This window comes from Eutrigla gurnardus (assembly GCF_963514095.1).
Source record: "Eutrigla gurnardus genome assembly, chromosome: 20".
Taxonomy (NCBI): Eukaryota; Metazoa; Chordata; class Actinopteri; order Perciformes; family Triglidae; genus Eutrigla; species Eutrigla gurnardus.
Window position 1 is genome coordinate 2,916,765 of NC_139931.1, and position 12,512 is coordinate 2,929,276.

A 12,512-nucleotide genomic window follows, 5' to 3' on the forward strand; every position below is an offset into this window, starting at 1 on the left:
GTTTAAATGGAGCTGAACCAGCAGGTGGAGCCAAAGCTCAAATATCAAACATCACTGAAGAAACATGTAATCTCCAGTAACAAGTGCAGCTGTCAGATACATATACTCCGAGTGGAGGAAGTATTACTATCGGGGTAGTTTTCTGTTGGTCTCTTAAATCGACTCTTCATTAAATGGACTCTGGACCGTGGCTGTCAGCAGGTTACAGGTTGGGTGTTAAAGGTTTTCTCCTCTGATATGAAACAGGAAGCTCTCTGAGCTGAGCAGGCTGACAGACAGGAGGTCTCACTCTCACTGAGACTCAAATCTAACAGTCCTGCTGATGTTCTGTTTGGTCCATGAGAGGTTCTAGGGTCATCAGTCAGGGACTTCCGGGATCCTTTAGAGGGCTCTAGAGATGCAGAGGTTCCATCGGATGGACACCCAGGACTCCCAGGAATATATTTTATAGGCTTCTAAGGTTCTTCCAGGGGCCCTCTAACTAGTATCCAGTACTTTTTTGAATGACAATTTTTAATCCCACAGGAAATTCTACTGGTTATTTGAGTCCCTGAATCCAGGACTCTGGTTTCATGGGTCCCTAAATGAGTTCAAGATGCATCCCGGATGTTTTCAATGTCGTGGTTCCATTTTTTCGGAGTAGTGAGTCCTCTTCAGGGACAGAGAGGATCTTCGGCTGCAGGTTGCTGCTGCTGCTGATGCGAAAGTTGAACTTTCAGTTTAGTAGAACTTTGTCAGGAAGACAGAGAGACCATCAAGGCTTCCACTCGTTCTTGACACTTGAACGTCTCCTGTTTCTGTTGGTGAGTTTCAAAGTTGAGTTCATGAGAACATAAAGTGGTGATGAATGTTGAACAAAGCTTTTGTCTGAATCAGCGATGAAGGAGCAGAAGATTGAAGAGGAGCAGAAGTTTGAAGAGGAGCAGAAGTTTGAAGAGGAGCAGAAGTTTGAAGATGAGGTGATGAAGATTCTGGAGGAAGCACCGACGGCCAGGAAAGCTCTGCTGGAGAACTACGACAACCTGCTGAATGTGGCCGATTACTGCTACAACAACTACATACAGGTGAGCACTAGTACTACTACAACTACTTACAGGTGAGTACTTCTACTACTACGTACAGGTGAGTACTACTACTTCTATGTACAGGTGAGTACTACTACGTACATGTTAGTACTAGTACCACCACTACTACGTACACGTGAGTACTAGTACGTACAGGTTAGTACTACTACTACTACAACAACTATGTACAGGTGAGTACTAGTACTACTACAACTATGTACAGATGAGTACTACGTACATGTTAGTACTAGTACTACCACTACTACGTACAGGTGAGTACTACTACGTACAGGTGAGTACTAGTATGTACAGATGAGTACTAGTACGTACAGGTTAGTACTAGTATGTACAGGTTAGTACTAATACCACTACTACATACAGTTAGTAGTTGTTAGTTTAGTTGCTTCATGTTTACCGCTTTTGTGCTAAGCTATGTTAGCAGTTGTTTCCAGTGTTTGTGCTAAGCTAACGGTTTCCCCCTGTTTCCAGTGAGCTAAGCTAAGCTAACCCCCCTATCTCCACATGTCAGTCAGGTGATGGCAGCATGAAGGCGTTGGAAGAAACTAAGAACTTCGCCACCCAATCACTGGCCAGCGTCGCCTACCAGATCAGCAGCCTCGCCAGTAGCGTGCTGAGTCTGCTCGACGCTCAGACCAATCAGCTTCGGCACATGGAGTCTTCCATCAACCTCATTGGTCAAGTAAGCCCCGCCTCCAACCCTGCTGACTGAAGGTTGAAACCTGAGCTGATAATCAATCAATTGATTAATGTTAGTGTCATTTAAAGGGCTATGGGTTACGTATTGGGACACTGCCAGGGTGACGGGACGTAGGAGAGGGCGACGGGGCGTAGGAGAAGGCGACGGGGCATAGGAGAGGGCGACGGAACGTAGGAGGTGGCGATGGAACGTAGGAGAGGGGGACAGGGCGTAGGAGAGGGTGACGGGGCTTAGGAGAGGGCGACGGGATGTAGGAAAGGGCGACGGGGCGTAGGAGAGGGCGACGGGATGTAAGAGAGGGCGACGGGATGTAGGAGAAAGCGACGGGGTGTAGGAGAGGGCGACGGGATATAGGAGAGGGTGACGGGGCTAAGGAGAGGGCGACGGGACGTAGGAGAGGGCAATGGAACGTAGGAGAGGGCGACGGGGCTTAGGAGAGGGCGACGGGACGTAGGAGAAGGCGACGGGGTGTAGGAGAGGGCGACGGGATGTAGGAAAGGGCGAAGGGGTGTAGGAGAGGGCGACGGGACGTAGGAGAGGGCGACGGGATGTAAGAGAGGGTGACTGGATGTAGGAGAAAGCGACGGGGTGTAGGAGAGGGCGACGGGACGTAGGAGAGGGCGACGGGATGTAGGAGAGGGCGACAGAACGTAGGAGAGGGCGATGGAACGTAGGAGAGGGTGACGGGATGTAAGAGAGGGCGACGGGATGTAGGAGAGGGCGACAGGATGTAAGAAAGGGGCGACGGGGTGTAGGAGAGGGCGACGGGATGTAGGAGAGGGCGACAGAACGTAGGAGAGGGGGACGGGATGTAGGAGAAAGCGACGGGACGTAGGAGAGGGTGACGGGATGTAGGAAAGGGCGAAGGGAGGTAGGAGAGGGCGACGGAACATAGGAGAGGGTGACGGAACGTAGGAGAGGGCGACGGGGCTTAGGAGAGGGCGACGGGATGTAGGAAAGGGCGACGGGATGTAGGAGAGGGCGACAGAACGTAGGAGAGGGCGACGGGATGTAGGAGAAAGCGACGGGACGTAGGAGAGGGTGACGGGATGTAGGAAAGGGCGACGGGAGGTAGGAGAGGGCGACGGAACGTAGGAGAGGGCGACGGGGCTTAGGAGAGGGCGACGGGATGTAGGAAAGGGCGACGGGAGGTAGGAGAGGGCGACGGGATGTAGGAAAGGGCGACGGGATGTAGGAGAGGGTGACGGGACGTAGGAGAGGGCGACAGAACGTAGGAGAGGGCGACGGGATGTAGGAGAAAGCGACGGGACGTAGGAGAGGGTGACGGGATGTAGGAAAGGGCGACGGGAGGTAGGAGAGGGCGACGGAACATAGGAGAGGGCGACGGAACGTAGGAGAGGGCGACGGGGCTTAGGAGAGGGCGACGGGATGTAGGAAAGGGCGACCGGAGGTAGGAGAGGGCGACGGGATGTAGGAAAGGGCGACGGGATGTAGGAGAGGGTGACGGGACGTAGGAGAGGGCGACGGGACGTAGGAGAGGGTGACAGGGCTTAGGAGAGGGCGACGGGACGTAGGAGAGGGCGACAGGGCTTAGGAGAGGGCGACGGGATGTAGGAGAGGGCGACGGGATGTAGGAGAGGGCGACGGGACGTAGGAGAGGGCTACGGTTTGTGGACCTGCGTCACCATGACAACAGATGTGGAAAAACATGCTGGAGAAATTTCTGAACAGAGAAGAGTAAAATCTGTGATGTCAAATCTTTAGTTGGTTCTGATTGGTTCCTACTGATTGTTCCTTCTCACTTTGTGCTGAGACTACCGATACAGGTCGTGTGTGTGTGTGAGTGTGGCCTGTGTGTTAGTGTACGTGTGTGTGTGTGTGTATGTGTGTGGCATGTGTGTGTGTGTGTGGCCTGTGTGTTAGTGTATGTGTGTGTGTGTGTATGTGTGTGGCATGTGTGTGTGTGTGTGTGTGTGTGTCTGTGTGTGTGAATGGATGAATGAATGGAGCCTCTGTTCTCCGTCTCCCACCATCTCTACTTCTCTCCTCCATCTCACATGTTTTCAATGTGTTTGTTCTTTACAGACTGTTTTCATCTGTGGAAGTATAACAACAATAATAACACTAATAATAACACTAATAATAACATTAATTATAATAATAATAATAATAATAATAATAATAATAATAACACTAATAATAACGATAATAACACTAAAACCAACATGGATCCACTTCGCTGAGATCTCAAACTGGTTTTAATGGATCCACGTGGATGTTTTGGCTTTTGAACTCAACGTTGATGTGAAATCGTTGAACGTGGTTGTGCACTGAATTCATGGATACTGAGTTGGTCAGACAGACAGGCAGAAGGTGAGACTCCTGTGTGTTTGTGGGGTTTCCCTCCTCAGACGGTGGAGATGCACAAAGAGAAGGTTTCTCGTAGAGAGATTGGCATCTTCACGGCGGTAAGACGAGTCCCACGCAGCCACAAGATCCTGCTTCCTGCGCAGACTCCTGCCGGCACACAGCCCCGCCCACCCTACAGCCGTCGCCCAATCAACTTCCAGCAGCTAGACGGCCTCGGCCATGGCATTAAGGTACGTCACGCACAAACATGTCGTCCAACAGCTTCATCAGAGCTCCTTCTGTACGTTTTACTCACTAACGCAGAACATCCATGGAGCCACTGTTCATTTTTCTTTTAAAATAGTTTGACTCTGAGGGTCATTATGAAGAGGATGTTGTTGTGACTCAGCATCGTTTTAAAGAAAAGTCTCAGCAGCATTTCAAGAAGCCAGAAAAGAAAAGCAGAAGTGAGGATTTATTCTGAGTGAAGTCTCTGCTGTGTGATGCAGACAGGAAGTGTTGGTGGCTGCAACCAACCGCAGAAGCAGAAGCAAAAGTTCCTCATTCAAACTTTATCTTCCTTCACTGTGGCTCGAATTTGTTTCCTCCCAAGAGTCTCTAATGTGAACTAATGTAAACTATGGCAAACTACTGTAAACGTCTATGAACTACTGTCAACTCATGTAAACTACTGTAAACTACTGTAAACTACTGTAAACTCATGTAAACTATGGCAAACTACTGTAAACTTCTAGAAACTACTGTAAACTACTGTTAACTACGCAAAACCAATGTAAACTACTGCAAACTAATGTAAACTACTGTAAAATAATGTGCTAATGTAAACTCCTATAAACTGATGCAATCTAATGTAAACTATTGAAAACGAATGAAATTATTATAAACTACTGTGAACTAATATTAACTAATGTAAACTACTGTAATCTAATGTAAACTACTGTAAAGTAATGTAAACTACTGTAAACTAATGTAAAATAACGTGCTAATGTAAACGCCTTTACACAGATGCAATCTAACGTAAACTACTGTAAACTAATGAAATGACTATAAACTACTGTAAACTAATATGAACTACAGCGAAATACTACTGTAAACTAATGTTAACTGATATGAACTACTGTAAAATACTACTGTAAATGAATGTTAACTAGTGTAAACTACTGTAAAATACTACTGTAAACTAATGTTAACTGATATGAACTACTGTAAAATACTACTGTAAACTAATGTTAGCTGATATGAACTACTGTAAACTAAAGTTCACTAATGTGTACTGGAGGTGAAACAAAGCGTTTCATACACAATTAGAGACATGTTGAGAGATTGATAATTAATTGATAGATCTTTCCATCTGTCACTTTAGTTTGTAAAAACTTTGCACACACACACACACACACACACACACACACACACACACACACACACACACACACACTCTCTCTCTCTCTCTCTCTCTCTCTCTCTCTCTCTCTCTCTCTCTCTCTCTCTCACACACACACACACACACACACAAAGACTCTTTGTAGAGCGTGGGAAAATGTAGAGACTAATTAGGCCTGAGAGACTCTATTGATGCTCACACACAGTAACCCCCCCCCCCCCCCCCCCCCCTTTCCCCAAAGGTTTCTGGGAAACAGTCGGACCGAACAGGAACAATTCGCAAACATGGCTCCTCCATCAGGTTCAGTGTGATTCTACTGTGTTTCTATTAATGATGACTTCTTGTTTTATATCAAACATCTCAACCAAGATTGTATGTTTGTGTGTATGTGTGTTTTTCAGGTCCACCAAAAATTCAGAGCCATTCCAGTGCCCGGTAGCACCCCCTGTCAGCAGGTAATAAACCTGTTTTTCACAGTAAAAGCCTCTGTTTCACAACCGTAAACCACCTAACATATGTTAATAATTTATTACTTTGTTCTCAGCTCTAGTTTTGGGAAACCTGTTGCTCCGCCCACCCTCCCAACCACCTGCAAGGCTTCACCTGACAGTGACATCATCACCACGCTGCTGGACGACACTTCTCCTCCTCCTCCTCCTCCTCCTCCTCCTCCTCCTCCTCCTCCTCCTCCTCCAGCCAATGAAATGCCAGTTCAGGATGATGAGGTCACTAGCACAATGGTCCCGCCCCCTCCTCCACCTTATCCGTCAGGAGAGATGGTGGCTCTGCCCCCGCCTCCACCTCCACCCCCCCCTTCAGAGGTTCTGGGCAATCACAGTGCTCCACCACTGGCTCCACCCCTCAGCCTCGAGACAGGTAAGAATAAAGCAAAAACAACAATAGATGTTACCATGACGATTAGTCTGGATCAGATAAACCTGAATATGATGAACCCAGATTAGACTTGGATCAGATAGACCTGGATCAGATAGACCTGGACCAGATAAAACCCGATCAGATTTGTAAAATCAATATCCCCTTTTAGACAGACGATTCCGCCGTAATGGTGGAAAGGCGAGTCAAAATATGTCACGAACTGGAGCGTTTAGATCGAACTTTGTGTGTGTGTCGTTAGATAGAACTTTGTGTGTGTGTGTGTGTGTGTGTGTGTGTCGTTAGAGAGAACTTTGTGTGTGTGTGTGTGTGTCGTTAGATAGAACTTTGTGTGTGTGTGTGTGTGTGTGTGTATAGAACTGTGTGTGTGTGTGTGTGTGTGTGTGTGTCGTTAGATAGAACTTTGTGTGTGTGTGTGTGTCGTTAGATAGAACTTTGTGTGTGTGTGTCGTTAGATAGAACTTCGTGTGTGTGTGTGTGTGTGTGTGTGTGTGTATAGAACTGTGTGTGTGTGTGTCGTTAGATAGAACTTTGTGTGTGTGTGTGTGTGTATATAGAACTGTGTGTGTGTGTGTCGTTAGATAGAACTTCGTGTGTGTGTCGTTAGATAGAACTTTGTGTGTGTGTGTGTGTGTGTGTGTATAGAACTGTGTGTGTGTGTGCCGTTAGATAGAACTTTGTGTGTGTGTGTGTGTGTCGTTAGATAGAACTTTGTGTGTGTGTGTGTGTGTGTGTGTGTGTGTGTGTGTGTGTATAGAACTGTGTGTGTGTGTGTCGTTAGATAGAACTTTGTGTGTGTCGTTAGATAGAACTGTGTGTGTGTGTTGTTAGATAGAACTGTGTGTGTGTGTGTGTGTGTATAGAACTGTGTGTGTGTGTCGTTAGATAGAACTGTGTGTGTGTCGTTAGATAGAACTTTGTGTGTGTGTGTGTGTGTGTGTGTGTCGTTAGATAGAACTTTGTGTGTGTGTCGTTAGATAGAACTGTGTGTGTGTGTGTGTGTAGAGCTTTGTGTGTGTGTAGTTAGATAGAACTTTGTGTGTGTGTCGTTAGATAGAACTTTGTGTGTGTGTGTGTGTGTGTGTGTGTCGTTAGATAGAACTTTGTGTGTGTGTCGTTAGATAGAACTTAAAACATCTACGAAAGGGGAACTTTTGCTCGTCTCTCATATTTACACGACTCTTTAACAAGCGAAGTTGCTGCATCATAAACATGTCGATGCGTAGAACGGCGGCCTCATACGAGCAACTACCGGGGCGGAATAACGCGGAATACTCCCGCAACACAAAGTTTTGTTAAGGAGACCTAATGTAAATAATCGTTGCGGAATCTTCATGTTAGCCTGGATTCATTAAACCACTTCTTCATCTTTATTTCTTGTAAAATATGTAAAACAATCATTGGTCAAAGTGAGTGACATCACGATGACATCATATCTCTTCTGTCTCCTCAGTGGTGGAAGAGAGCAGCTTTCCCCCTCCATCTCCTCCCCCTCCCCCTCCTCCCTCTGATGATGATGCCCTCTTTCTGCTGCCCAATGACGGCTCAGAACTGCCAGCTCCGCCCCCTCCACCTCCACCCAACCAGGAAGTAGATGGTACTTCTGTCTGTCTGTCCAGCCAAAATGTTTCCTGTGCTTTTCATGTGCAGTGTGATGTCAAGTCTTTCACGCCAAAAGCTTTTACAGAACAAACTGAAAATTTACAGATTTTGTTTCCAAAGCTTGGCCACCAAAATGTTGCAATTTAAGACTAACTTGCTCATTAGCAGAACTATAGCAAAGGAAGTGAAACGTGGAAGTCACTGGTGTTGTTATCAATCAACAGTTTACAACTTCTTGGGCTCTTGAGAAGAAAAAGAATCATCTTCATTTTTGTAGTTATTCCCTTAAATAAAGACTCAGGAGCAATAAATACATATAATATAAAAAGAGAAACACGGGACTGTGTCATATACTTAAGAATTAGCCACCAAACTTAATTTTAAAATTGTGCACATCTTCTCTTTTCCTCTTGGTTTCTTCTTTTTTTTGTGGTGTTTTTTCCGTCATTTTTTCTTCTTCTTTCTTTCTTTTTCTTGTGTTTCTTGTGTGGTGCTTTTGTTCAGTGACCAGGAGGAGTCGCCGCCGTCGCTCGCCCCCCACCACTCGCTCTCTCTCTCTGAGGGTCCGCTCTGGCCCCGCCTCCCGCCGCAGCCACACGCGCTCTCTCTTCCTGCCTACTGTCCATTCACGTAAGCTGAGGGAGGAAACTGTTGTCATCCAATAGAAAGCCAGATGAATTCTACTTAAAGTCAATACACCTGAAAGAGACGGATACATTTAGTTGATTTATTTAGTTATTGTGTCTGGTTTCCAGAAATAGTTAAACACAACACCTTGAGTGGTTCTGGGATCCTTTGAGGAAAGATTAAGAATCGTTGAAAGTTCTAAGGGTCCTTTATGAGGTTACACCAATCATTGAGGACAATCTAGGGAGCCATAAAAAAGTTGGGGGAGTTTTTGTACCTGGATTTCTAAAGGACGTTAGAGGTTCTAGGAGTTCTTTGAATATGTTTGACGTACAAGGAGTTCTTGAGTATGTAAGGGGTAGAACGAGTTCTTGAGGGTGTAATAGGTACTCTGAGGTTTTTAGGCTAGGGGTACTAGGTGTCCTTGAGGATGTTAGAGATACGAGGTGTTCCCGGGTATGTGGTCAGGGTGCTTGAGGAAAGTTAAGGGGGATCCAAGAGTCATCTATTTTCCTTGAGGAGGTTCTATGAGTGCTTGAAGAAAGAATGTTTTTGGTCTGTCAATGAGACATTCCAACAGTTAATGAAGCTCTTGAGGTTCTTGTTGTTAGGAGGTTCTAGGAGTATTTGAAATTGATAGGGGTCTTTGGGGAGGTTCTATGCATTTTTTTGAGAAAGTTATAGGGGGCTTTGATTAGATTTCAGGAGTTCTTGATGTTAAGATGTTAGGGGTACTTGGAGTTCTTGGGGATGTTCAGGGTACAAAGAGTCATTGAGGATGTGAGGTATTATAAAGTTCAAGTTTAGAAAGTTCAAGGGCCTTTAGGAGTCCCAGAGAAGGTTGCAGGATCCCAAACCTTCAGGGGTCATTGGGTTAGATCTAAGGTTCCTTCGGGAGGTTTCAGTAAGTCCTAAACATTCTGTGGAGCCTTGAGCAGGTTCCTGAAGTCCTTGAAGGAGTTATGGGGTCCTTCAGTAGGTTATTAGGTTTTACATCATTGATGAAGTTGTGTAGGTCCTGGAGAAGGTTCCAGGCCTTAGTTCGGAGTGAGGATCCACAGATCGTCTATGAATACAGATGATCACTGTAGCGTTAATACCGATTTTCTCTCCGTCAGTGATGATCCCCCCGCCTCCTCCCTATCCTCCCCCCCATGCTCCTCCCCCTCTTTCTCCCGCCTCCTCATCCACTCTGCTCCTGCGCTCCTCTTCCTCATCTCGACTCTGCTTACCCGCTCGCCTCGAACACCTGGGTAAGCAAACGCGCAAATACTGCTTTTAGTATGTACTTCGCTCTATTACTGGTAATAGAACTAGACCTAGATAGAGTACAAGTAGTAGAAGTAGTATTTATGGTTCTGCATATTTTTACGATTATCTCATACTGTAACAGTAGTAAGGCAGTAGTACTACTCATCAGCAGTACACACACATCTCCTGAACACGTGATCTATCAGCTCCTATCAGCTCCGCTGCTTGTTGTCACAGCCCCGCCTCCTCCAACCCGTTTGATCAATTACAGCTGTCACTCACAGGACCTGTGTGCTCTTAGATCTACAGCTTACAGCCATGAGCCTTCCCCTCCTATTGGACCATGAGGGTGGTTTTGATGACCTCATGCCGCCCCTCCCTCCACCAGTGGACTATGACACAGACGCCCCCCCACAATACCTGGAGAAAGGTACTGCTACTACTACTACCCACTATTGCTACTGCTATTACTACTGCTACTACCAAGGATGAGCCATGCTTTGGTGTTACCATGGTTACCGAGGATGGGCCAATGCTTTGCTTCTACCATGGTGACCGAGGTTGAGCCATGCTTTGGTGCTACCATGGTTACCGAAGATGGACCATGCTTTGGTGTCACCATGGTTACCGAGGCCAGCTCTCCAACGCTCTATACATTTCGTCTTTATCAACATTCGTCCTCCATGTCGGAGCCCCGTCGTGTTTTCATGTGTAACATTAGCCGACTGCTCTGAGGTGATTCCTGTTGGTAACCATGACGACACTGTACAGGGGTCTAAAGGTTTATACAGATGCATAACTGCAGTTGTCCTGTGTGTCCAGTGGAGGCGCTGTACAGTTACGAGGCCTCCAAACATGACGACCTGTCGCTCGCCGAGGGCGATGTCATCTACCTGATACGTCGCCATGACGATGGCTGGTGCGAGGGCTACCTCAACGGCAATACAGGCTTCTTCCCTGAGAACTACGTCAAGCCCTGTGTTTAGACCGGATCCCTCCATCACCTGGTTTGCCATATTACGGTATTTTTTTACCAGAGAAATCATTTCCATCCCAAACCTGGCTGCCGATTCATTGATTAGACCATTTAAAATATAAATTCATCTTTTAAAGTAGTTTTTAATCTTCTGAGTTTTTTCAGCTGTAGATTAATCCATTTGAATTCAGAAAATAATACAAATCTTAATTTTAAAATTAGAAACGTGTCTTTTCACAACGATGATTTTGAAATAGTGATGATGTCACTGGATTCTGTCTGTATGTCAGAAATGCTCGTTAAAGTATAATAATATTAAATGATAATGAGACATTCTAGTTTTAAAACTAAACAGGAAGTCGTTGAAACTCCTCGCCTCTGATTGATTGTCTTTCCTCAGCGCGGATGAACCTGATTGGCTCACAGATCAGACATTGTTTATTATTAATGTCACTGTTGATTTAAAGGAAATATTTCTGAAAGTTTTTCTTTTAAGTCAAACAAACTCATTTTCTGGCTCTAAATCAGAATTTTGAAGTTTTAATTGTTGTTAAAGAACTTGTCACTGATTGGCTGAGCTCTGAACACCTGTGTACTTTAATCTGCTGCCTCCTGCTGGCCACAGACTCAAACTACATGTTGATGGTTCAAACTAAAAACCTGATTCTGATTCATAATCAATTAATTCCTGTATGTGTCTCTGTAACTACGATCATGAATTATGTCACGGATCAATAAATGAGTGATCGGTGATGTTTCCTATCTTGACTCAATGTTTATTAAAGGTCATATTGATAACATTTTTATGTAAACGAATAATTTAAAAAAATAATACACACAGAGCTTTTAGAAACGTGCAGAATCCAAAGTATTACTTATCATGAAAAGTGAATTAATCATTTAAAAAATGTTGTTATATGTTGTGAATGTGTTGTTCTCTGTGTAGATGTGTGACATGTGGCTGCGGCTTCTAGCAAGGCTCGTGAGCCAATAGAATAACGGCGTTGGTATCACAAGGTATCTCTGTGTAGTCAGGGGTCAAGAGTCTTTGGGGTTGCCAGTTAGTGTGGAGAAAACATAAAAATGGCTGAGTTTGAGTCAGCTGTTGGAGTTTACAAGGACTGAAAAGCCACGCCGAGGTAACCGGTAAGATAGCGTTAAAGTTAGCTTTTAGCTAACACCAACACTGGCAACCCATTGAGGCGCATGGCTTCGAGCAACAGTTATGTCGTGACGTGGATGCAATGGAAGGGGGGAGTGCGACATCTAGTGGCTGGATGTCATCAATGTTGTCAATAGCACCTTTAAATCTCCTGATTTGTATCATAAATAACATCTAAACAACAACCACAAACGTGTGAATGATCAATGAGAAACACATTGATTGGCTGATGACATCACAGCCTGATGAGGTCAACAAGAAGTTCACTGGACTTGCGGACACTTTGGAACATTTTATTAAATAACACAAAGTACTTTAAATATAAATATTACATAATAATAAAAATATCAGCTGCATCAAACATCTTCGTGGTCAGTTATCAAAATGGGTTTAAATACAAAATAAATAACTCATAAATAGAAACGTTATAATAAATAAAGGGAATGAGGGTCGAACGCGTCTCTCACAGAGAAACGCCATCAATGAGGACAGTGTCGCGACGGCGT

At 45.2% G+C, this 12,512-nt stretch overlaps 1 protein-coding gene across 4 annotated transcripts; it reads left to right on the forward strand.

The window, feature by feature from the left end:
• The first annotated feature begins 652 nt into the window (after positions 1-652).
• Positions 653-11,606, forward strand: abi3a (ABI family, member 3a). 4 transcript variants are annotated; one of them, XM_084036399.1, is made up of 12 exons: positions 653-803; positions 877-1,064; positions 1,594-1,764; positions 4,155-4,343; positions 5,736-5,794; positions 5,896-5,949; positions 6,039-6,370; positions 7,842-7,985; positions 8,495-8,620; positions 9,736-9,870; positions 10,170-10,298; positions 10,691-11,606. In XM_084036399.1, exons 2-12 carry the CDS (start codon positions 879-881, stop codon positions 10,852-10,854), a joined length of 1,689 nt encoding a protein of 562 aa, XP_083892525.1. In that variant the 5' UTR covers positions 653-803; positions 877-878; the 3' UTR covers positions 10,855-11,606. The 4 variants fall into 4 exon arrangements, with proteins under 4 accessions (XP_083892525.1, XP_083892528.1, XP_083892527.1 ...); XM_084036401.1 differs by having other exon boundaries at positions 720-799; positions 909-1,064; XM_084036400.1 differs by lacking the exon at positions 653-803 and having other exon boundaries at positions 830-1,064.
• Positions 11,607-12,512: the final 906 nt, after the last annotated feature.